The 27866-nt window shown below is 36.6% G+C and overlaps 1 protein-coding gene across 1 annotated transcript in view; it reads right to left on the bottom strand.

The window, feature by feature from the left end:
- Positions 1–263: 263 nt before the first annotated feature.
- REL (REL proto-oncogene, NF-kB subunit) overlaps positions 264–27866 on the bottom strand; it is a 34963-nt gene continuing 7360 nt past the window's right edge. The window contains exons 2-11 of the mRNA XM_072409523.1: positions 22082–22114; positions 21641–21777; positions 19105–19259; positions 17897–17988; positions 9685–9825; positions 8200–8304; positions 6563–6775; positions 5533–5586; positions 4521–4610; positions 264–4433 (exon numbers count right to left, since the gene is read on the bottom strand). Coding sequence (XP_072265624.1) covers positions 3772–4433; positions 4521–4610; positions 5533–5586; positions 6563–6775; positions 8200–8304; positions 9685–9825; positions 17897–17988; positions 19105–19259; positions 21641–21777; positions 22082–22114 — 1682 coding nt within the window. The 3' untranslated portion in view covers positions 264–3771. The remainder of the gene's footprint in view (positions 4434–4520; positions 4611–5532; positions 5587–6562; positions 6776–8199; positions 8305–9684; positions 9826–17896; positions 17989–19104; positions 19260–21640; positions 21778–22081; positions 22115–27866) is intronic.

The following is a 27866-nucleotide window of genomic DNA, read 5'->3' as shown; positions in this document are numbered from 1 at the left end:
CGTTTCCAGTCTTTCATTTTCATCCAATATAATTAGTACCTTCAAGTAGGTTTGCCACCCACCTGGTTCTTCAAACTGCTACCCATTTCTTGTAGTAATCATGCCTTTAGTTTGCTTTTGGACTGGTCACAGTTGGCAGCTGTGACTGGTTTAAATGACAAGTCTACGATCTGCCCCTTTAACCTTAGATAGGCAGTTGCAGCAGTTCACTTGGGAGTGACATTGGCTGCCCTACATGGAATAATAATAAAAAATGGGAACAGTTTGCTCTCCAGATTAATTTATTTGTGTTGTTAAAAAAAATAATTAAATTCACCATTAATACAAAATAAACATGTTTAAACCAACACAAGCCAAAATATATCAAAGCGACTTATTCTCAAAAATGAGAAAGATATACTAAACATTGGTATTAATATACAACATAAATGTGACAAAAAAATAGAGTTGAGAACTTTATAAGAAAGAAAGGAAATCATAAATATTTACTGATGGCACCAATAAGAAAACATGGGACAGAAATCTGGGTTTTCTTTACACAAATGATACTTATCATTATGTAATATAATGAATATATATTATATATAGTATTATATCTTAAGGCCTAAAACACTTCAGTAAAAGCCTGTATGCTGACTGAAGGAATATTCATTTCCAGGCATAGTCATGGTCTCTGTTCTATCCGGAAGTGGGATGTGGCTTTTAAAATACAGCATATTGGCAATGCAATCGACTATGATGGAGTTTAGATTCTACTTTTCCATTATTTTAATGTTCTAGCTTACATTTTTCCTGAAAATGTACTGAACTTTGTATTCCAATTTTATATACATGTACCTTAACATGTCCTGGGTTAGTTTATATTGCCCACAATAATGGCCATTGGACAACAAAGAATAGGCACTACTGGTGTAAGGAGGACACCGGGCTATCGTCTGCCCACCAAATGCTTCCACATTTACCAGACAGTTACAGTGGAAAAACGTAGAGCTAAAAAACATTTTTATTATAAAAAAAGAAAGCAAAACAGAGTGATTACTAAATCTAAATCAAATAAATGTCCATTCATTACCATTAAAGAAGAATCACCGAACAGAAATTACAAGACAATTAACGGACATCAACAATTCTTCCATCACTTAAAGCCGACATGACTGGTATGCAGTAGGCAATGTAAATGACAAATCAGTATTTATATCCATCTAATATATGTATAAAAAAGAACTTGTACACAGATCACTTTATGGAAACCTTTCCAGTTTGGAAAGCATTATAGTTAAGACCCCATCACTAGGGACAGCGGCAATACATGAATATTGCTTAGCAAATATAACATAGTCCACTCAGTGGTAGAACACAGGAATTCACTTGAAACATCAAATGTTATTTTCCATGCTGAAGTATAAATATATTATAGAATCTGATGAAATAACAGTGGTAATAGTGCTGTGCAGTTATGACAGACTTAGTTTATAATTTGGTATAAAAAAAAGGTAACAAGCTTCATGAGTAAGGCTACCAAAATGGGTATATTTATTAAGGACTGATGCTGGTGAAGGAACCACCTTCCTGGTTTTAACACTTCTTTTGTACCCCAACAGCTTGTCCTTATGCTTTTTTTCCATTATATACACAGGGACCCCTATTTCAATGACCTTGATAGATGGGTAGAGATGGAAGGTTCTTTTCCAGAAATCCCACTGTTTTTAGCTACCAAGAGATCTATATGTAGTAGGTTTCAATTAACAGCAATAAATACAGTAGTCAGAGTTTGGAAGCCTGTGCTATCCCACCGTTTCTCTAAAACTATATTAGTGTTTCAAAATTGAAACAGTTTCATACACATGTACCCAGCATTCAAAAGTAAGTTGAATCAGTTAGACATGCTCAACAATAAATCATGACCAAACTCAATAAAAATGTTTTTGTTTTTTTGCCTTTGAGTGCTTGTCTAGTAGTGTCTGAGTGTTCCTCATATTGTCACATGAACTTTGTAAACTTCCCTTTACATAGACAAGGCACTGCTATTGTAGAGGTACAAGTAATACCAGCCATGACCTACTGCTGCCTTCTTGTTCCCCATTACTGGTATAAAATCCATAATCTACTTTTACCAGCTAAAATTCCAGTATTTGTCCTGGTTGCCTTATTTTCGAGTCCAGAACCCTGTAATATAAAGCATTACATTCAATCAGAGCATGTTGTCACATATACTTTCCATTGCTGCATCCAATGTGTTGCGTTGTTTGGATACACTGTCCCATAAGTTCTGTTCAAAGTCCAATTATAGAGTGAAGGTATCCTTAACGTGTATGGGTAAGAAATGGTAGAGAAATGGTGGTGATGAGTTAATCACTAAATAGCCTGCAAGCTACAAAAGTTGGGGAAAGTTAAGAGATAAAAAATCTAGAGAATTTGTATAATTAAACATGATGGGCTCTGCTAATGCATTTTATAGCTGTACCTCTGCAATTATAGTGAAGGTCAAAAGGGAAATTTACAATTCAGGTAATAAAAGTTTCTTTTCATGTTTTGGTGCCTTGATGTTACCTGCTCCTGGAACCTCATACGGTTATCATGCACACACATAAGCTGATGATATGTGTTTTATACTAGGTGACAGAGTACACTAGTCTAAGTCCATCTTAAACAAACGTTGTTTACAAGTGATAAACCAAACAGCTTATTTAGCCAAGACCTAATTACAATGACACAGTCATTATATTTATTCATCAATATTTGCATATTAGCAAATAACATAAAAGGCTCTGAGAATGTGTAAAAATGTGTTGAAGCAATAGTACAGTTATATAGTACAGTCATTAGGAAAATAAAATATCAGAATGCACAATAGAAAAAAATTAATAAATGCTAAATAAAAGTGATCTTTGCTGAATATTGCAGCACTCTTCCGGATTGCTCTCTCATTCTCTATATTTACAATGAATTTCTTTTCACAATTTACAAATAAAAATGATAAAATAACATCTTTCTTCAGAGTAAAGAAAGTGTGATCAGATCATTCCACTGCTGAAGAAATAGGAAGACTCTTATTTAAGAGTTGTAAAGAATACAGAGCCCCAGGTCACACTATAGCTTTTAGTTTAGCTAAAGTCTGATGTACATACCACTGTTGCCAATAAGGCATGCCGATCTGCATTGGCCCACATGACTTTATTGTGCCAAGCTTCTTGGAGAAACAGATTTTTTTCATAATATAACCCCATCGTGCATGCATGTGCTGCCCTGTCTATTTTTTCTTGCAGAGGAGTCTGTTTCAGTTCATAAGAAAAGTCTTGTGTAGGAAACATAACACTTGCATTTTAGGGGTATTTTTGGCATTGTTATCTATTGGAGAGATTACTATCTATTAGAGAGATTGCTAGTTCAAAATTCAGAGACCAAATCTGCCTTACAATTAAGGGATTTGATAATAGAGGAAAAACATGACATAGATCGGTGTTGTCCAATTCCAATCTTTGATTTTTACATCTTTTCTGACTATTTGTAAATTATCTTCAGGCCCTCAAGAACTGTAAAAAAAACTAATGCATTTGCAACAATAACTTCCAAATTGTCCAAATAAAAATGGCACCTTTTGAACTGCCTAATACATTTTAAGGCTCTGTAAATATAATATCACAAAAACTGGACTTCAAAAATGACCAGCCGAGCTAATTTTCCTCCTGAATCCAGTTTCCTGAACAACTGCAGTCTATTCTTGCATTGAACAACAGCACTATTGATTGAGGTTCATTCCTCGTAATGGTGCTATGGATTTGGCATGCTTTGTGATAGATTTTCAAACAAGGATTCAAGCTCAGAATCAACGCTCATACACATGCTGTCCATGAGATCGGTACCTTGCTGAGTCCCCAAGTTGTCATGCGAAATGCCATGAAATGATGGATCAAAATAATTTGCTTGCTCTAAACTGGTTAAACTTTGACAAGACAAATCAGTGGATCTATTTTGTATCAAGTGACCGGTATCTCTTCCAACCATATCTTTGAAGGAAGTTGTATATTGGGTATTTCCAAAAGATACAGAAGGATAATTGAGTTGGGAGACATCCTGTATACATATGGTTTCTTTATATGTCTTCTCAGAAATATTGAATCCGGTGTGCTTCAGGGAATTGTTTGTTTGCAGTAGGGGATTATAATCCGACTGGTGGTTAGTAGAAACCTGTTGAAGTTTTCTCACATGGCCCCCTTTCTGTGAAGCTGTGGTTGCTGGCATGTGATTGTAAGAGAACTTCTGATGATTGTTTGAGCTTGATGCTTGGTTTGTTATCATTGACCAGGTCAATTGATCAAGGACAGATGGGTTTCTGGTTTCTGGAGGCATGGTGAAAGAAAATATAGAGGCACTTGGCGGTGCCATGGGCTCCATGGAAGGTTGTGCACAACCTCCAGTATGAAATATAGGTTCTGTAAGATAAACATTATTATTGTATTATTTTGTGAAGCTATAATGACTCGTGGCAGAGTAAAATAAAATAAAAAAATAATTTTTACCTGGTTTAATTAACCGCTCTCTGTCATTAAATCTTGGTAAGGTTGATAAAGTGCTTTCTGGTTTCTCCATTTGTTGCACTTTTTGAGAATCTACCAAACAAAGGCACCAGTTGATATTAATGTTACTAAAACTATTCTTTACACCAAAACATTAGCTTGACTAACAATGGCCAAACATATAACAAGATTGCAGCATCCATAAATGACCTATTTTAAATCTGAACACTCACATACTACCTTCACAAATAAAATAAACACATTCACAGACAAATCAATACAGAGTTGTATACCCTGTCCAATATAAGAGTTTGCACACTTTAAATAATTGACCTCCAGTACGAACTACAGATTAAATTTAGCACATTCAGCATCCTTTTGATTGTAATTCAGTAAATCACAGCCCAGACACTAGTTAAAAGTCACCAACCAGGCTAAAGTTTTTTGTGTGACTGTAATCACTATTTCAGCTTCCTGTGTCTAATGTACACTGGTACCCTTTCACTGTTTAGGACTTCTATATTTTTTTAATTGGTAGGAAAGCTTACCACATTCCCCTAATCAAACAATTGCTAATTTGCAGAGTTACAGTTATGCCTATATGTCTACCATGTTTTTTGTTTTTCTACACAACTGTTCTGGGTGTGTTTGATTCCTATGACTCCCCTTTGTCCACTAACATGTCTCTGAAGTGTCACAGCACCGGATGTATGAGACCCATAAGGGCCTATTGGTGCACTGAAATAGTACTATATTTAATATATATAGTACTATACTTTACATAAATTATATATACAAAACCGATACTCATTTGTATTATCTTTGATTTTTATTTGATCATCTTTTTTCCCAGAAAACAAAGCCCATTAAAATTAATACATTATCATACCTCAAATAATATTTTTTTCCTTATATGTTTTTGTTTACCTAGTAGGGTAAATGAAAGATAACTCCATTGAATCATTAACTAATAACGCATATAATAAATCACAAAGTAAGATAAACTGTTACTCACCACAGAATATACGTAATATCTCCTCATTTTTTCTAATCTTCTTTGCATAGTTATCTACATAGGTTGTAAAACAATTTACAATTATATGTCTATTATACTATAATGGAAATTATACTAATTAAGTTACTGTATTTGTAATATATATATATATATATATATATATATATATTATATATATATAAGCAATACTATATACGATAAAGCAATACTATATTCTTTAACATCCTAACAAGGTAACATTACATACTTTCAGGGTAGAAACATCAACAATAAAAAAAAACATGGTAATGAACATTGATAGTAGAGCAGTTAGGTTTTGGGTCCTCTTTAATTCATCATGTGTATATCTGCTATAGGACGGCAGATGTTAGCACATATCTGGAACAAGATATACTTTATGTATATTTGCAGTGTTTTTTTAACTTTACCTTTAACTTTTTTAAGTGAAAGCCTACAATTTTACCCTCAACCTCTTTTAGGAAGGGTCCCTTCTGGCCCTGGTTTCTGCCCTATTCCACCATTCGTACCAGGCATGGCTCTCTGCTACCTTGCATCATTTCTTGTGACATTTCCAGTGCGATTTCTGACTTAGTTTAAGTCACTTTATAATTATTAGTAAAGAGGGAAGCCAGTAACTGACCCTCACAGGTCTTAACTAATGGGTTCCTTTTAAGCAGAACATAAAGCATATGAATATTATTATCCCATGCACAGGACTAGTAAACAGACAATAATAAATTGTTAGGCAATAGACTAATGAAGGAGCTCTGAGGCCAGACCTGAAGGAAATTCATGCAACAACCAATGTCATTCATTAGTATTTTGTAAAGTCACCTAATAATTGTAGAGAAACTCATGGTGATAAAACTAATGCGATCCACGTGACAGTAAGTAAGTCATTGCTAAGACTTTCTCAGCCCTATGAGTAATTCTAAAATGCTCCCATGGGCTGAGAAAATGTGAAGCTAGCCTTTTTAAGCATGGAATGTAATAAAAGCATATCAGTTCAGTTTATGCGACAAGTTCTTACCTTTTTCACAAGGTATGAATCTGAAATCCATGGGTTCGCTGACTTCTTGGTCAGATGGTCTCCTCAACTGCATTTTAACTGTTGTAACTTCAGTGATAGGAAAGGGGAACGGAGGAGTCTTGAAAACAATGGCTACTTGACGGTGCACATCAGCTTGTCCAAAGTGCCCTTTGTTTTCCCAATTGTCAGTAAAGAAACGGACCTCGATGTCATCTACAAAAACATAAATTGATCATTTTGAGGCTATGTACATATGTGCAATAATTATCGTTGGAAAGGATCTTTCCAACAATGCATGAACGAGTGCTTTACATACAGCACCATTCTGCTCTATGGAGAGGGGAGGGGGAGAATGATGGAGCAGCACCCCGGCTGCGCTTCCTCCCCCTTCACTTCCATTACGATCGTTCGCCATCCATTGTCCACGGATCCGCCAAGACGGACGTTCAGACGATGGACAATGAGTGCTGTACACACGTAAGATTCTTGTCCGATATCAGCTCTGAGCCGATTATCGGACGAGAACAATTGCATGTGTGTACCCCGCCTTAGAAATGCTGTGAAGAAGTTTTAGTTAGTGTCCATCAAGTGGTGATAGGACATCTTTTAGAATAACCCTGTATCTGGTTTCCTTTGGAAGAACAGTAAAATCTTTTTTACATTACCTAATCCGATTTAAGTGTTAGCTCAGTGTTCATCTTCAAGGGTGAAGGTGTTATTTTCAAATGCATTATTGTCATTCAATAATAACAGTAATAATTTGTAATAGAGAATTTTTGAGCTTATATTACTGTGTATATACCTAGCAATTTACTTCTTTTTTTGTTTCTCTTTGGTTTAAATAATATAACATTGAAAGTGTTTTTTATATCTGTTCAAAAAGTGCCAGAAAGCAAGTGCTGTCCTTTGCACTCCACAGCATTATATTAAGCAGCCTTATTCTCTTGCAATGGTTACCTCTATGAACTATTGAACACCTCTGCTCCCACTGTATAGAGATAAAATGAAGAGGAAAATGTTTTGCAGTCCTTTTAGCTTTTTGAGCCTATTTCAGACAATTAAACTAAACTTAGTTGGGGTTTTCAATATTTTTATTAAGCCCCTAATATAACTGTAATATTAATATATACAGGTAGTCCCCAGGTTAAGAACATCCGACATACAGACTACTGCTAGATATGAACGGGGCTTCCCTGCTCTCTTGTGTGCAGGACAGGGAATTGGAGAGGGGCGGTTTGCATGACTTGCAGAAGAAATCTTTTGCATAACACAGCTGAGGTTGCGGGTGATCGTAAGAGCTGATCTGCAACATCTTTGATCCCCAAAACAAACTCTGCAGTTGTTTCTTTTTGCATATCAAAGCACAGCTTGCTCCATAAAATAATGAATGTCTAGGTTCCATAAAGTTTTTGTTTGCTTTGTTTGTGATTATCTCACAGTGAGGATTTTATACAATAACTGACACTATGCTGCCTAATAATATGTTGAGACAAACATCTGTCCTAATTGCATTTATTAAAATAATGTGCATGTTCTGACTTACAAACAAATTCAACTTAAGAACAAACCTACAGTCCCTATCTCGTATGTAACCCGGGGACTGCCTGTATTGAGAGGAGCAAAAGCAAAAGTTGTACCTTTCTGAACTTTGTCACATAACAGGAAAATCTCGTCACCTCCAGCTGCACTCCCGCAATTTTTATTCACGCGGCAGATCCTTAGCTCAGCAGTGTTGGGTGCTCCTAAAATGATAAGATAGTTAAAGTAGTCCCTAATGAGTACAAAATATAATAAAGGTCTTGTTAGTTTAGTGTTCTACAACACCGCATTTCTAAAATGGCAAATAAAAGTTTATTTAAATGCAGTGGCCACTTTATTAAGTACATCTACCTAGTATCCCAGACATGCATAGGGTATTTAGGTATATAAATTATCCCCATTAGTTATTGGAGGCCTCATATGAAATACATTATTTCTCTAGCCACCACACTACCTTGAACCATTGACACAGAAACACAATTGATTGACAAAATCATGATGTGGATGAGGATGACATATTCTGACCCTGCCATCAACCTTTCACAGCAGAAATCAAGATTCACCAGCACATGAGAACTTATATTCTCATTTTTCTATTCTTAGCTAACTGAAGATGGTTAATCTTTTTTTGCTATATGACACCATCTTCAAGATCTGTTTGTTACTTTTGATAGTTCTGCACAGTTAGTACAAGGGAGGTTATCTGAGTAGCTGATGACTTCCTGTTGGTTTGAAGACTATTTTCCTCTAAACCCTTTTGATAACAAGGTCTTACAAAAACTGCAGATTTCTGAATATCTTTTGCATTTCTTGCACCATTTACTGTAAAACTCTAAAAACTTTTAATGCATGCAATGCAAAATTCCAGAAAATCAACAGTTGTTAAGATGCTTTAGGTACCATGCTTAATATCAATAATCACTTCTCAGTCAATGTAATCTAAATCAAACATCTCCATTCCAGTTTAAGTTGAACAGTAACCAACTCCCCATATGTGCATGCTTTGAGTCCCTATTTTTCCATATTAACTACAAGTTTTTAAAGCCACACTGATGTTGTATGCAATCGAGAAGGTGAGAGTGCAAGCAAATATATTTTGGTACATTTGGTATACTCTTTTGTTAATATTTTCTTAACTTCAGACTATTCTCCAAGGAGCGTCTGAGCTATCTATGTATGAGCAGAGGTCCAATGTGCGATTTAACAATATACGAGTATGTTTCCCGTCATTTTTCTATAGCATAGGACTTCAATTAATCATTAAAAAGTGGTCAGGGCAGTATGTCAGTAAATTATTGCAATTTAAGTATTCCCCTCAAAAGTCAAAAGCAATTGAGAGCAGGCTTAAAGGAAAGACCACACAAGCCAGAGGGGCAAATAGCAGGAAGAGGAGATACCATCCTTTAAGACCTTATCAAGCCAATCTAATTCATTTAATAGCAATCGGAGGGGGGGATAAACATCAATTAATTTCTACTTATAGATTAATCCAATATATTTTTTTAAAGTGTACTGATACAGGGCAGATGATATCGTGTCCCTGGGGGATGGCATATCTGGCTATAAGGAATTATGAAACTTACGGTTATCATAAATCGGGTTGGAGACAACAGGTGTCAGAGCTCTTGTATAATTTCCTTGTTCATCAGCAAGAAAGACTTGGAAGCACAGTCGTACAACATTGAGGTCATAGTCTTCAATTGTAAGTAGCTGCTCTTCTCGTACTGCGGGGAAACCAAAGTCAAGAACATTTGTCATTATGCACTACAAAACTATCATGTAACACATCATCCTGGTTTTATCTCCTGCCTATCCATTAAAGGTCAGATCTCTCTCCATAAGATCTGCTATGATTAGTAAAATATCTCTACCCACAAACACAAAATGATCTCCTATATCTTTAGCTCTAATAACTTGACATTTCTACATGTACATACATACACAGATATTTACAGACACATGCACTTTATATAATATAATCAAAGACAATAAACCAACTGATGTATTAGGTTTATTAGTCCTTCAATATACCCACATGTACACAAGTATACAAAAAGCAGATGGAAAATGTACAAAAGGGAAAACAATACTGAGTCATTCATGACAATAACAGGACTGAAATTGCTGTGAATAGCACAAGGTGGCAGTTCTCATAGGTATAAATGAGCAAAGCACCTTTTCCATTGAGGTTTTATAATGTTTAAGGGTACACCCACATGGTATCAGGTTTGGAGTTATTTGTGCTGCACCAGGATTGGTTACCACTCAAGGTTGATGAAAAATGTGTTCTAAAGGTATAAACTATTCTAATGTTCAGAATCAAGGGTTGTGATATCAGTTTCAGATTGGTCTCTGTTCTGGAATTTTTCATTTCTGAGCTAGCTAATATATGACATTCTTTCTTGGTGCAAATAAAGGACTCCCACATTCCACAATAATACCTAATACAACACTCATGCAATAATAAAAGTGTAAGATCAAAGCCATCCATAAAAGTAATGCAAACTAAAGCTTTAGGATAATAGGCGCAGAGGCGTGGCCGGGACCCGGACGGCATTTAAAAGTAGATTACGCAGTAATCTGCTTTTAAATTTTCCGCCCGGCCACACCCCCGACGGACAGACACCCCGGCATCACTGAGGGATCGTCCGATCGCCGCTGGAACTCGGGGTTACCGCTTTTTGCAAGTGGATTCCACCCCGAGTCACACTAGGGGGAGTTACCGTCAGGGGGGTAAATATAGAAAAACTGCTATTTATCCTATCCAGCACTTTAAAGCGGACACCTGTGTAAAACCTCTATAAATTTTTTAAAGCATTCCAGGATCTATTTCACCCAGTGGTAGGTAGGCTTCCATCGCTGACTCCTCATTCAAGTCCTACGTCCTTGATAGTCATGCTGGCCTGCATACCCAAACAAGTATCAATATAGGGAATTCTGACTCTGGCACGCGGCCTATTGCATGATCTTAAGTGTATGTACATCTAAACATTTTCTATTTGAGTTTTGCATAGAGGAGGGGCAAAACTAAAAGACTCCAAACCTTCTAGACATTAAGCAAAACTAAGAAAAAATCTGGCTATGCGAATTAAATTTGTTGGCTCTTTACCGATGCAGCTAATTGTATAGTTTGAAAGGCATGGGTTTTAATGACAGAAATTCGATCTACCAAGATGCTACCACTTGAATGTGTTGGAGGATGTAGCTTTCTACACTCAAATTTGTGCCAAACTCCTGCAAACAAATGAATGGGTGGCAACAGCTTGTAAGCCTCTGCTGATATCTTTTAAAAGAGCATTTCTGTGTCATATATGGTGTAAAGTTCCCATGTGACATGGTGCTGTGTGAGAAACTTAGCTGTTCGTAGCAGCTTAGCTTTCATATTTCCGACCAATTTGCCTAAAAAAGCACGTTCCTATTTATATACATTCAACTCCTCTACTTAAACTTTTCTAGCTTAATAAGTTAAAGCTGTAGGTGTATTTAAACAGAATAGTTTCAATTAGTTGTTTACTTCAGAATAGTTCAGTATCAATGCTGCAAGGATGTACATATTGTGGTTTGCAACAAAGGTAATCTTACCACAGTGTTATGTGTAGGCATTATGCCGTAGGTTGATGCTGGCCACTAAATGTTCCTCCTTCAGAACTGCCAGCCCCATCAGCTAATGTAGTATTTTAATATCATGTAACGCTGATATGGTAAAGAACTTAGTGTTACAATTATTTCCTGTACACCCACAAGTGAGTTGAGAGCCATTGCCCACACTCCTACATGGAATGATGGTAAGCAGAGAATAGAAAAATCATACACAATAAAGATTTAAATTACTGCATTGGATTAAATATACTGTATATATATATATATATATATATATATATATATCACAACTCTTGTCCCAAACACCTTTCTGACCTGGTAGAAAAATACACCCCTAACTGCTCCTATTATGACCTACTAATGACTTCTCCACTCATAACCCCGTCACACACACCACTCCAGAGCTTTTCTAGGCTGCCTCGACTCTTCCTCATTAAATTCGGCTTGCTCCTAATTTCTACTCAAAACTCATCTTTTCAAACTTGCTAACCGGTCTTCTTCTGTCTCTTAAAACCCTCAATACTTCCCACCACTATTCCATATCCTCCCCTCCTATTGTGGCATACTTCCTCCTCTTAGATTGTAAGCTCTTCAGGGCAGGGTCCTCACCTTCTCCTATGTCATTGTCTGTCATTTGCAACCCTTTTTTAATGTACAGCGCTGCATAATATGTTGGCACAATATAAATATTGTCCCCCAATTAATGGGATTCCTTCTACCACCGAACACAGATGCAATGGGTATACTACCCCCCAAAAAATGAAATGAATTCTCAACCTAGTCACTAATGGAGGTGAGGCTCTTCTTACAAAGACCAACATTTGATAGACAAGAGGGCACATTAGGGACATACAAGGAGGATACACCCAACGTTCCCAAGTGGAAAGAGAGTAACAGAAATATGGTGGCGTATTCAAGACATTTAGGAAGCCAAAGGCTGACTCAGCCTATTGTTAGAATACTCTTTTTGGGAGCACTTAGATATGCAGGCATGCCATTTTAGACTCATGGCTTCTGAAAGAAAGATGATATTACTTTTGAGAGGACTAAGCCTTTAAAAGATATACAGCTGTGTTATTCTAGGCTGACTTCTGAGTAAAAGTTGAAAGTACATTTATAGTCCGTAAAAACAAGTGTTTTGTACAAAACTCACTGTCAACCACTGAAAGGAAAATCAAATAATTGAGATCATGATTGTCTGAAAATAGATACACCTTTGTAACACATTAGTTGTAGCGAAACAGGAAGTTTCAAGTGAAAAAAGGAAAGGAACAGCCAGTTGACAGTATTTCTAGCTTACAATTGACTTGAATTGCTCTGCGTTTCTACAGAAAAAAAAAACATTCCGTTAAGGCTGGCACATATGAATGATGCAGGTGGGTGCAATTGAGGGGACAATATGTGTCTAGATCATGTGGTGAAAGAACTCAACTAGGCATAGTTTGTATGTGAAATGACAATTATTATTACCTAGAAATATACAAACATTTCATAAATTATAGCTTTGTCAGTATATTATCTTTGTGCAAGTCCTCCTTTAACTGCAACTGTAGATTCTCTTTATTTACTGCTGTGTTAAGTGTACTGGTGTTCAGCAAAAGTAATATAAAGAACAGCAATCAGAATTCAGCTTTTGTCTTATTGGGTAAGCACAAAAGCATGCCAGATTACATTCTAATAACTCTTTCACTGCAAGCAAAACAGGGAAAGTTGTTACATGGCTGTACTAGAGAATATTCATAGTCAATTGCGTCGGGACAATCTTTTTATCTAAATGAGCTGCATAACAATGGTCAAAAAAACTGGACCTGCATTATTTTTGGTCCTGCAGTGTAAAGCAATTTGGTGGCAAGGTGTAGTGGGGGGTTACGTATGCTGAATGACACTGCATTGAAGGTCCCAGGATGTGTTTAAAGTGCACCCCAAAGTGAATGGGCCCTATGAATTTTTATGTAAGCCATATGACTATATGACATCTTTTTGGATTACAATGGGTACAACAAGGTACAAGGTATCTTGTCTGGCAGTTTAAAAAAGTACCAAAACCAGTTACTATAGGATGCACAAGATTCATTTGTGTCCCCCACCATCCTAGACACTGCAACCTAAAGGATTTCAGAAGGAATATGCACAGTACCAATCAAGTAAACAGTGTGCATGACTAGGTATGGTCAACTAAAGAACAAGTTTGTATATCAGAAGTAACAGTACTAATAGCAACAATTCCTGCAACATTTCTCTATCACTTTAGTGGGAAATCTGCTCCAAATTTAGGACCATGCAGAATTGTTGCCACTCCATGACATGAAGCTGCATTGGGAGGAATTTACTTTGGGACTTTTCAGATACGAAAACTGTGCAGATGCTCCTATAAATATAATCACACAAAAATAATAAAGTTCTCCAACACATATTTTTATGGTAGCCCACAATTCTGATATTTCCAGGGTATTTGTGCTTACAAGGCTGTGGATAAAATCCTAAAATGTTTTTTTTAATAAATGGACTGTAATTGGCTGAATACACAATGCTAACTTCATCTTATATGAACAGAGAACACATCAAACTTAGCAAATAATTATTCCTGTAATTCTTTAACCTTAAGGAAACCTGTGTTTAGCTATAAGGCCAGTAAAACAATTTGTTCACACATCATGACACATATCACTTAATGTCAATATATAAATAATAACACACATTGATGTACAAAGTTACATAGTAATTCAGGTTGAAAAAAGACATAAGTCCATCAAGTTCAACCACTAGGGAAATAAACAAATCCCAGATATAAAACCCTATGAACATAGTTGGTCCAGAGGATGGCAAAAAAAAAAACCCTGGTACAATTTGTTCCAACAGGCGAATAAAATCCTTCCTGATTCCATGAGGCAATCGGATGTTCCCTGGATCAACAGTTATTATTATTATTATTATTAAACAGGATTTATATAGCGCCAACATATTACGCAGCGCTGTACATTAAATAGGGACAGTCATTGTTATCTTTACTTTAAAGCTTTAATACCCAGTACCTATGTACATCAAATGTATTGAAATTCACATTGTACCTATCAGATTCCTGGGCTACAGAGATTAGGTAAAATACAAGTTTACTTTACATTATTAGTAATAAGCGCACCGCTTTGCATGTATAGTAATAGATGCAGGCATTGCTTTTCAGAGCATTTCAGGCATTAAAAAAATGTCGGGAACGACTTTGTGTGCATCAAGGTGCTCTTTCTAAACCATTTGTAATAAAAGGGCTGCTTAAGCACTAAACAACCTAATTCCAATGAAAGCATCCCCTTACAGATCTATTTTTAAATGAAGACATGCATTAAAATATACATTTTTATTTGCCTGAAGTTCCACTTTAACCTTTATTAATGTCAGGGAAGTATTTTTATATTTTCCTATTCAATACCCTAAAAAGAATACCATTGTACTGAAGATGGTAATGCTAACTGAATAATAGGTATTCTTCCTCCCACACTATTAACTAAAGGTTCTGACATATTAAAAAGCTAATTTTGCTAGACAGCTGACTATGTGCTATGTGCTTTTCAAAATAGTATTTTTGTATATGGGTTACAGGCAGGATGTTTCCTACGCAGACAGAAACACTTCCACCACCCTAACTCCTGATTGGCCTGTTATATTTTCTAAGACAAATAAATATTTTTAACATTTGCAAGAACATATTACTGTGAACCATACAAAGTACATAGAATACTGTTTGGATCAGTTCCTGCCAAGTAAAGCATTCGCTAAATTCAGGTCCAAAGTAGGCATAAACTAAAATACCTATCAGTATGTTTTTGGAGTACCAGAGGAACTAGAATACCCTGGGGAGGCCCATACAGACACAGGAAATGTAAAAAACACCTTCTTTATTTATGTACACAGAGCCTGATATAGATGGTAACTGTTTACATTACTACATTAAAGCTAACCAGTAAGCTAGCATGCCTCATATATAAACTATCAGCCATAGTGTATATAGGCGTTCTTTGGAGGCAAATACTTCTGGTGCATATGTGGTAAATTACAGCAATTATTACCCCTTGGGTGAATGTTTAAAGAGTATCACATTTTTATTGCTTTATTAATATGGTTTTATATGGCCAAACATTTGTGGACCACTGACCATCACTCATATATGACCATGTGCAATCTGTTCCAAAACAATGGGCAAAAATATAGGATTGGCCATTTTTCTAGGCAGGCTTTTTACAAGATTTTGGTGTGTATCAGTGTCCATGATATTGGATGAGAAGACATGTTCATTGATCGGTGTTCCAATTCTTGCTACAGGTGTTTGGTGGGGTAAGTTCAGGATCTACTGGAATTCACTGGAATTTCTCCATACCATAATAATAAAAAATAACTCTTTATGGCTTTGTGTACTGGGCATAGTCCTGCAGGAACAGAAGTGTCTTCTCCAAGTTGTTGCCACAAAGGCTAGAAGATCACGATTATCTAAATGCTACAAACATCTGAACTCATTCATTTTGAGGGGTGTCCACTTTTGGCTATATAGAATATTTAAATAGAATTCTTTACCAGCATCCTTTATCTTTCCTAAAATACAGGTTTATACTTTGAATTGGTAATAGCAAAGACACAACAATAAACACATACACAATATAATTCATTTTTTTAGGTTAATGGATAGGCCAAATAAATCAGAAATGGTGCAGCCTAAACCAACTCCAGCCAAAATACATTCACTTAGTTGCAGTACCCATTTTAGTATAGAGGTCCCTTTAAGATGTACTAGGTTATCTTTAGTGCATTTCAAAATTCTGCACTTTTCATGCCAGTTTTTGGTGCTTTTTTAGGAAGGATTCTGGTACAAGGAGAACTGAGTTCAGGAGGAGCCCTGCCATTTATTAGTGAAGAAGCAAAAGGAGTCGGGGCAGGGCAGGGCTGCAGTCACTACGGTCTGGCTAGTGCAGGAAGGAAGGAAACCTGGAGACTGGACCACTAAGGGCGATAAGCTACATTCCCGGTGCCCAAAGACTTGGCTTCAGCAGGGAGAGGCTAAAGGATTAAACTCTGAAGAGGGATACTTAGGATAGGTGCTGCATATGGGACTGTTATTCACAGGGGAACTCATTCTAGAAGAGGAATGCCAGGACCACACTTCAGTATGAATTTGGGAGTCAGCAAGGATTCTAAAGGTCAGCAGTCAGTATATTGACTGTATGGAATGCTTTATAAGTGAACTGCTGTCATTCCCATATTCTGCTACCTTAACCCTCTCTCAGTACGTGTTGAGTTACAAAAAACCCTAGAAAAATGGATTTGCACAAGCATTTGTGAGTTCTTTGCCACATCACTAGCAGGAACCCTTGCAAAGTATACCCAATCAGTTGGAAGGCAATCTACAAAAACAGGGTTTTTCCTGAACATACATGGATTGTTGAAGTCAGCAGGCTGTCAATAATAAATGCACCATTATTATGATTGGCAATGGACTGCAATAAAATATAGTACGTGGTTTATCTTGCGCATGATTCAAGTATAAAGTAGTACTGCTGGTAATCAAAATTTGCATTTTGCAGGCACACCCTGTCACATCTCTTCCTTCCCAACTACACTGTATTGTCTGGTTGCCACAATAACACCTAATTTTATGCTGAATATTTTTTTTATTACAAGGGAAGCTTCCTGTCCCTAGCCTGCAGAGATAGCAAAATACATTACTGAATGGGATCAGTCAAACCTTTTTTTTCACATGACTATGGAAAGAGCTACCTAGAATTGTTATCTCCCTTCTCATGTAATTGGTTCACTGTCTTTCCCAGAAGTATGCCTGTGACTTTAAAGACTTGCACATATAAAGAGAAGCTGTGGTTACAGCTTTTCTTATTACAACACTAAGCCACATTAGGTGGTTAAAGGGAAGGCAGCCAGCAGTCTTCCTATGTCATTTAGAATTGCAGCTTGGCTTTCTGAGTACATTACAATTATTTGACCTGTTAAGGGTGTTGACCTGTTACCGATGAAGGTCTATTGATGTTAGAGTCCATTGGAGACACTTTACATTAGTTTGACGAAACTTCAGCTACTTTGTAAGGAATAGGATTTTTTGAAGATTGTGTTGCAATTCATATTTAAATTGAATCTGTGGGAGTTCCTAATTCAATTACAAAAAAATGAAACACACAGATATTTAATGATCAAGCCTACCTCCAAAGGGATTTATATTTCGAAGTTTTCGTGCATGGATGGCTTCTCTTACTTCTCGTCTCCGAACACACTGAATGCCCAAATTCTGAAAGCTGATGAAGATAGAACAGAATGAAACACTTTTAGACTCTCTACATTTAAGATCAGGAGTCAAGTGGTAGAAACCATTACACCATTTAGTTTCTGCATAGTGGAAAGTCCACTGAAAATGTTTGTTTTCTGTATTCGATTGATACTTGTGGGTTGAATTGCTCACTTTTGTATCAGTACATCAATGCAGAGATTTCAGCCTTGAGTTTCCATCTTCTTCTACTTGCTGCACTCATCAAACATGAATGTTCCTAACCTTGTTATGGTGAACTCACAAGCAAGAGGACTGAGATTGCCCAGCAAGAGAGATCCTAGTGCAAGGGCCAAACCTGGCGTGGGCCCACCACTGCAATCCACAAGAGATATGAAAACCAGTGGGTGAACCAGTCCTTCCTACATCGCTCATGCTAAAATTCTGGTTTTTGGTGGACTTATTTTTCTGGTAATATATAAGGTGTCAGTTCAAATACAGCAAGCAGTCAGATTGCAAATGATACATTTTAGTGTGAGCCACGAAAAGAAAGAATAGAATGATTTCCCTTCACATCCTGAGAAGTCCTAAAAAAGTGAAGGGAAGTACCCTGTAATGGCTTGTTTACAATAGTGCATTCAGGTAATACAACGATTAGTGTTGGTGTGCTAGGTTGCCATTTATTGTCAATGGTATCCCAAATGCACCTAAGAACATATTTCTGTGTACCTCATGGCAGTGTATTGATGTGATTGATTGTGATGGGCTGCATTTGGTAGCCATTCAAATGAATGGGCTGCTGAATGCAAAGCGCTAAAATTAAATGATAATGCTTTTGCTAAAGTGCAAAGTCACGTGTAAAATCTGTTGCAGGTTTTGAATTTTAGCTGATTTTTCAATGAAACACACAGATTTTTCTCTGATTGATAAGAAGCATTTGTCAAAATTCTGCCACAGCCAATCGATTTAGAGCTTACAAAATCGATCAAATGAATGGTCTGTGGGTAATGATTCCTATTTACAGTTTATTCCAAAACACAAGATGATTTCATCACACTGTAACTGAAGTGGAAAGGATTGTGAAACGTTTTGCAAGACAAGCAGTATTACTGGCAGGAAATCACTGCAATAAATCAGACATACTCACCATAGCACCCTACGATCTGCCCCAAACTCTGTTTCATAATACCCATCTCTGCAGTCCTTGCCCACCAGATCATGTGGATGTGGTCTGTACGGCTCATTCTTTGTTACTAACGTGACTCTTACTTTGCCTTTAACAGTGTAATTTAAATTCTGCAACTGAAAAGATGACAGAAGAAAAAATGATCATCCTGTTTCAGCATTGAGACATTTAGTCCTGCTACATTCATACACAAACATTGTAATAACCATGGTAAAGCAAAACCCTAACCCATTACTCCAGGAAATTATCACATCATAGATGTTTACAACATATTCAGACATTTAAGTTAGTAACATACTTTATTAAAGAAATGGCAAAACTTTTCTTTTTATTTTAATACTCTTATAGATATTTATGTATTTACTCTGATCCTGTAAATTAATTAGGCACAGCTAAAAGCTGTTCAATAGGGCACCACCCCTATACTTCCCTTCTCTGGGTACTGCCAACTGCATTATGCATGACCTTCAAAAGGTCATCATTTTTGTAGGCAGGTAGGGCTGTCCATAATAACATTACATTTTCAAAACTGCTGTTTCAGACAAGAAGCAAGATAAAGAAACAGAAAAGGAAAAATAGGTAAATAAATAATAAAGTATAATATAAAATAATAAAGGTAAATAAAATAATAAAGACTTGTATACACAAGTGAGCAAAAGTGTCACCCAGTAATAGCCATATTGCTTAAAGTTTATTGCGTGAAATACTGGCCTTGTAAATTGTTGTATGAAATTGAACTTTATCATTAATGTTGGCTCTATATATTTTGCTGAACCATTCCATTTTCACCTATCTCTTTTATCTGTGTATACCCATAACTGCTGGGGCAGCATTACCAGGGGGTATTTATAAAGCAGCAAATATGACCTTCACCAACCACTGTCATTCAAAATGCATGCACCAGGAAAATTAATCGATTGGTTTAAAAAATTTACCCTCATAATTTCAGTTTGGCAAACCTTTGGGAGACATGAAAACAGCTTGTGGCATTGTATTATGAAAAGTGTGCTTGGGTTTCAGTGCTAAGTTTTAAAATTACATCTACAGTCTCTCCCCCATATCTTACTCCGACCAGGCTGTTAAGTCTATTCTTAGTTAATATTATTGTTATTTTGTGCAAGAGTAACGATGTGTGGTAGCCCATAGCATCTTGCAACAGTTCAGAAAAGTCAAATCAATAAAAAATGATTTCTTAGTTGGTATTGGTTGGAGTCTCTGCATTTTGCATAACGTTTTTTGGCCTTATTATATAGATCAAAAAGTATTGGTGATGTTTGGCTTACAGGCCACAGAATACGAAGACTCAAAAGTTAAAGCTGACATAAGGGGGAACCAGGCAGAACATCCCACCTCTACATGGTTGGCTTCCTACAGATGGCTTCCTGTGGGAAATCAAGTGGGGCGGAACATTTGAGCTATATGTCTTGACAATACGCTGTATCAGGCTGTATTTATTTCCAACCCACATTTTATACCATAAGTGTGTGCTGTGGTTGGAGTGCAATCATAACACCTCCTTCATTTGTGAAAATAGAAATAAAGTGGGGCTGGCCGTCCCACCTGGTAGTAGAACAGACGATGTTCAAATTTTTATATATGATAGAAAACTATCATATCTAGCATAGTTTAGACGTTGGGTGGATTTTTTTTAAACCCCTTCCCACCCAAAAAATTTTTAGGCACAATAAACAGGCAAAAGTCAGTCAATTTTTATAATCTGCAGGCAGCAAACAGGTAAATGTTGCAATTGATGAACATTTAGCTAATGAGAGCTAATAAATGAACAAACAGGACAATATGGGTGCAAATAACAGGCATTGTGACTATATGGTGGGCAACAAACAGACAGTTGTAACTATAAAGGGGCAACAAATGGACAACTGTGACTCTATATGTTCAAAATATTTTCTCCCCTTCCCCAGCTCACCAAAACCCCTTTCTCTCACAAAAAAAACCCTCCCACAGCGAATTCCTCTTTCTCTTTGCAACCCATATCCCAGCAATACCCATAACCAAAAAAAGGACCTTCCCAGCAACTTCCTTGTTTAATTGAAATAGTTACTTGCCCTCATGAAATAGGAAGTTCTCTTAGGTTTCTCTGTCACGTGACACAAAGGCCCTGATTTATTAAATTCCTCCAAGGCTGGAGAGAATATACTTTCATCAGTGAAGCTGGGTAATCCAGAAACCTGGAATGGATTTCCTAAAAGTCATTAGCTATTTGTTAGCAAATCTTTTCAATCCTGGACTAGATTCATGCCAGGTTTGCTGGATCACCCAGCTTCACTGATGAAAGTGTATTCTCTCCAGCCTTGGAGAACTTTAATAAATCAGGGCCAAAGGTAGAGGTTCTCTTGTAAGAATCTCTTTCCCCCACACAGACATGTAAGTCCTGAACCACACACAGAAGGGTTTGCGAAAAAAAAAGAATTTGATCAGAGTGAATGAAATAAAGAGGACCAGAGCAGACTACTCCATCATGTCACTATATTATTACCTGGATAGATGGATATGACCGGTTATTTTCTGTACTTCGTTCACCTAGAATGCTACCCGCTGATCGGCCTTCACATTTGTATCTAAATCTCATCCCTCTTTGCCGGGGCTGCTCAAAAATTTCTATATAGGCTTCACCTGAAAAGAAAAAAACATAAAAAATAAACTGATGAGAAAACTTGCTGGTGTTCCATAAATACAAGATTATAACAAGAATTAGCAGTTCACTGACTGCTTTCTTTAAAGGGTTGGTCGACCATTTGGCACAAAGACCTACATCTGTTCCTATAATAATGACGTAGTAGGGTGGGAGGGGCCCGAGGGCCATGAAATTGTTGCCTTACCCAAGAAAGAATGGGTTGAAATCCAGCACTGTAGGACAGTAACGTTATCTTTGTATAATTAATGAATGAAAGGATTTGCGGGAAAAAAAACTACTTACCTAGATGTGTGTTCTGCATCATCATATGATGACCTATTAGGAAAGAATAAACATTTGATTAATAAAGGAATTCGTACAAATATAATGTATTATATAACACTGTTGGTTAAAACAAATAGATTAAAACCACTACATAATATGAATCTCCTTTAGGGCCTTTCTGATTGGATACAGACTTATTGGATGGTCCTCATAATACATAGTGCTGGTAAATGTACTGTCATATTCAGAAGAGAATGTAGAAAGAATAAGCAAACTGGTTCGATCCAATGGGCTATTGACTATTAGGGATCTGAACATTTCTTATGATTTCATTCTAAATATTTTGAACATGGCGAGTGAGTGCAAAATTTGTTCCACATGTTTTGTGTTGAACAAAAGCAACAGCATTTGGTAATTTCATTGGAGTTCCCCATCCACTTTATTCCCTGGGTCTGACACTATGAAACTTCTGGCTCTTTCCGGGTGGAGGCCAAGCTTCTCAAAACTACTACTATAGAGACACATTTTGGGGTTACTACCCCTATCAAGCCTCTTTTGATTTGTTCATGGTTGTTTTTCCTTGGGTTTTAAAGAGACCATTTTAATTTTTTTACAGAACTCATTTCTCTTAATGATTAATATTTGTTTATAATTTTTAGCAATCACTGGAGAGCAAAGGCATAATACTATCCAAAGTTAACTATGCAACTACTATAGTGCATGGGGGCAGCACACCAGGTTTGGCCACACAGTAATTTTTGCAGGTAGAAATATAACTTTGCAAATAAAGATGGTATTATTTCTATGGTTTTGGGAGCAATTTATATTTATCATTGGGAAGTTTTTGAGAAGAAAAGATTCCATTATTGGTTTTGTTGTAGAGTTCCTAGATACAGTCCTACCAGCAAGTCACTGTCTTAGCACAGTCAAAAAAAACAATGGTTTTTTGGTGGATTCTAGTGGCTTTAAAAGGTGGATTCTAGTGGCTTTAATCAGCTTATTTCCTTTATCCAGGGTCAAAATGGCTCAAACAGAATTTACGAAAAACAATTAGGGGATTTTAGAAAAGAACAAGGATGTTTACTTCTGTCAGCATCTCAAGTAAGGAAACTGAAGGTGAAGGTGCAGCTCATTCATAAAAACTGCCCTGAGGAAGCTTTGACTTCATGACTAAGTTCTTCTGTAGGAAGATATGAGAAAGATGATATGAGATCAGGCAGAATGAGATACAGATGAAAGTGCAAGGAGGTTATTTTTAGTAGGACATAACATGCATGGATTGACTTAGTAGGTGGGGGCAAAAAAGTGTTAAAAAATGCAAAAACAAACTACCCCAACCATTGTGCCCAATTTTAAGAATACTTAAACTATTGATGAGTTTAATTTTAAGGCAAGGTAACAACTGTTCAACAATCTTTTCGGTTTCATTGTGTGTTAGTTCTGTAACAATTATGTACAGATTAAAGACACAAAAGAATGGCTTGTGGTTGACATAATCTCCTCACTGTGGGCCTGATTTATTAAAGCTCCAAGGCTGGAGAGAATACACATTTATCAGTGAAGCTGTGATCCAACAAACCTAGAATGGACCAGGTCCAGAATTGAAAACATTTGCTAACAAATAGCAAATGACTTTAAGGAAATCCATTCCAGGTTTGCTGGATCATCCAGCTTCACTGATAAAAGTGTATCCTCTCCAGCCTCAGAGAGCTTTAATAAATCAGGCCCTGTGTCAAAACTAAGAAGGTTTGAATCAGATAAAAAATGCAGCTCAGTTTTGAAATGTATTTTATTGTTTTTTAGTATGGATGATATAAAGGTTATTCCTAACAAAGTGCACATGCAGAACACAGGCACCATACTGGTGTTTGAGACAGTTTACTGCTCCTTAGGACCAAGATGTCTTCCATGTTTTTTTTATAATAAAATTATACCTGAAAAGATATTGTAGTCTTTTTTTGATTATTTTTTATCACTGCAATTTGAAATATGATGCTTTCCATGTAAATACACCCAACATGGTTACCAGTTTCAGGCCAACAATAACAAAACACTAACAGGAGCAATATTATTTTTATATTATTTAGTAATGTAGGTGGGTGATTGTTTGGCTGATGGGCCTGAAATATTATTACTTGACGCACAATCAAAATCAAAGGGTATGTTTGGATAGAAAAGTCTACTTACGTAAGTATAAAACTTTCTAGAAAAACATAGCATTAGCATTTGTCACTCAACAGTACCAGCAAAATGGAAATTGTGCACAAGGCCACTTTCAGTGCTAGGCTCCTTAATGCACAAAGTTGTTCTTGCACACATAGGACAAACATCAAATTGAACCTACTACACCAGTGGAAATGTCAACAACTTGTTCTAGCGATCCCTTTATTTGTGTCTAATAACAGGCTATGAGAAAGGGAAGCTAAGCACAAGACAAGGCATGTGTAGCAGCTCCGGGAAGCACACCAAATGGTGCCAGTAATTGAACAACGGACAGATGGTTTCACAGAGAACTATCAAATGGTAGAGTATATACAAAACAGTGGATTCTGGTGGGATTCCTTTTTGAACCCTCACAGAACTGTCTTACCTTCATAAATTAAAAACTATGAATTTTTTTAATGTACTAACAACACACAGCGCTCAAAAAGAACTTTGACTCTCCTGTTTGGCATGAAATGATTGATAGCCATTCAGTGTCATTCTTAACCCAAGACAAGAAAAGAATGCTGTATCATATTGAGTTGTCCAAGATAAGCATGAGATGAGACCATTGAAGAACCCTGGTATTTAGTTTTATCTATAGGGTGGCTGGGAAGCTATAATATTTAGCCTACCTGCAACAAAGCTGTTAGAAAATGCCCAAACAATTCTCATTGTTTCACTTCTCATATACGTGAATAGTTATGTATTAAAGTGTTAAAATATTTTGTTATTGAAGCAAACTTGGATCACTGCCAGTCTACTCTTTTGTATATTTACTGGAATTGAGGAACAAAGAATGCAGCCAAACTAGCACTGCCACATTTCACAATGTCAGAGAGCAGGTTCTGTATCTCCTGCACTGCATGAAAAGTATATTTTCAGTGCTCATGTACAATTCTGTAATGGTGAAGTTTTATTACGCCCATCACACAGTATCTATTTATCTAGTTCCCAACAATGTGAGATGATCATTGATGATCAATAATGGCCATTTTTGACGTGTGTCAAGGTGAGAAGTCCCATGTAGAGTTCTAAATGGACAAATGGAGATACAGATCATACCATCTCTCTTGGGAGCTTCAATTGCCATCTCCTGTTACTTTGTGATTGTAAAGATTATGGCCCATTTTTATAGTTGATTCAGTTTCCTTACTATTTTTATATAACTTATACAATATGGGTAATCCAAGCTCATTATTCTCTATGGGAATTTAATTTACCCTAACCTGTTGTTGGTTGTTAAGTAAAATGTATCTTTCAGCAGTCTCATAAATTCAGCAGTTTTAAAATAGTTTTAAACTGATACTATAGGGAAATAAAATGTACAAGTACACATGACACATGTGCAACCCCTGTATAAACTCTGAGTATATCTTATTCAGAGCTTACACAGGGGCTCTTCTTCCCATGTGGTCAATCACCAAGCACCAGCCTGAGAAATAAAGCATCGCATTATCCCCATATACCTGTAAGTACAGGTATTTCCCTATGCTCCACAAGACAACAAGCACATCAGGGGAACAATGGAAAGATGACTATGTGAAGTTGTGGGGTAAGGAAATAAAGACCTGATCTAACCAGAATGCTTTTTCTTTATTGTCTAGTCATTTTCTGAGAGCAGGGAGGCAACAAGGTTGAAATCATTAAGTGCAGTGAAAAAAGTCACAAACTTAGTTCTGCTGTACATCTGTGTAAATCCCAGGACTGTCTGGCTTGACAAAATTGTCAGATAGATAGATTAGATATTTCTCTATGGTACAGCTTTAAAACATCAATAACGTTGTCACACTATTAAAAATGACAATATACTATTGCCAGAAAGTGCAACTTCATTATTGTACACATATTCAGTCTTCTCATGCACATTTGTCTTTCTTCTTGTAGGTCAGGCATCAGGAAGTGTACACCCTACTGGTTTGTAGCAAAATTAAGAATCAGAAGCAAAAAAAAAGAGAAAATGTAAGTGTGGAGGTAAAGTGAAAGTCACAAAAGCCTGGTTAGTACAGACATCAAGTATTTCCTTCATCAGACATTAAATGTCAGTAGAATATGTGGTCACATATCGAAAAAAAAAAAGGCATTATAATGCACGAGTAGAGATCAGCTTTTCACCTTGTAGGAATGCTTCAAATATCTTGAACTGTTAGTGAACTCTTTCTAAAATATATTTTAGCTACATTTCATGGTATATTATAATCAGAAGACTGCCTAAAGTTTTAAATGGAAGAAAAAAGAATGTGGCATACCTAGAATATATGACACCCAGAACCAACACTGTGTCTGTTCCAGAATGGGTAAAGATGGTGTGGTGGGAGAGTGTTATGGTAATTCTGGCTTCAAGACATCCCCTTTACTTGCACCCTACCTATGTTGTCTCACGCTTCATACATTAGCAGTTTTATCCTTCCTTCAATCCCTATATTATAACATAAACCTAAAATCCAACAAGGAAAGCAACACTACTTTGCTATGATTGTGGCAGAAAGGAGGACAACAGTAAAAGCAACTTCACAGATCCACAAAGCCAGCTCACCAGAAACTACTAAAACTTGTGTTCACCAGCCAACTGCTTTAGATTGCCTTGGTTCAGAAAAGTATAAAAGTACATACAGGAATATATTGATTTAGCTGTCATGTCAATACAATAAATGGATATGTGTTTAGTTTTGCCATGTCCACATTTTTTTGTGATGACATGTTTTCTTGAAAGTGTATGGAAAAGAAGTGAAATACAGTATATAAGATATATGAAATAAGTACATGAGATATATGAAGATATATGATAAGATACATGAAGGTATAAGATATATAAACCCTGCATCAGAGAATCATTCTCAAGTGACAGTCAAGGCTTACGGTCTTTTCATATGAGGAAAGAACCAGGAATGCCAAAACATCTGTGTTGACTTGTATGGACAACTTGTATGGATTAATACTTGAACATTCAATTGAATAAACTTCAAAGAGGCAGGTTGGGGAATCCCATGAATAAAAGAGAGTTAACCGTTATTTCGGGTGAGACCTAAAGCTATACCCAACGTCTGTTCAAATATGTTGTTAAAATAAGGGAACTATACAGTAATATAAAATAACACAAAGGTTCTTTGTGTCAATGGTTTTGGTTATGAGCTCACTTGGAGCTAAGCAGTGGAATATTCACATTACCTAAATACAAGAGACGTGTTTTTTTTCTTCAGATCAGATACAATAATTCAAGGTGAAACTTTGTCTTTGTAAAGAAGACCAGTTACAGCCGTTCTTTCTCCTCGAGAAGGGTGACTGGTCTTGAATCTACCCCTCCTTTAGTTTTGTACAAGTAGCCTGTAGTGAGTGGGCCTGTTATGTCCCTCCAATAGTTCTGCTGCATGCATAGGCTAGGTTCAGGTGATGATGTTACTTCTCCACAACATGGAATTATATGGATTTTAAGGAATAATTTAAATTTCAATGCCAACGTTTGTGCCTGCCTTTCTTTTGATTTGTCCTGGTGAGAACTGAGATAAAACCCAAAACTTTGAATTGTCCCACCCGGGTCACTTTTTTGGTGTTGTCTAACCTGGTTGGATAGATTATTTCTCACTTGCTGCTGTGTCTACTG

This window comes from Pyxicephalus adspersus, chromosome 4 (assembly GCF_032062135.1).
Source record: "Pyxicephalus adspersus chromosome 4, UCB_Pads_2.0, whole genome shotgun sequence".
Classification (NCBI taxonomy): Eukaryota; Metazoa; Chordata; class Amphibia; order Anura; family Pyxicephalidae; genus Pyxicephalus; species Pyxicephalus adspersus.
The sequence above is the reverse complement of the archived record's forward strand: the minus strand, read 5'-3'. Positions and strand labels throughout refer to the sequence as shown.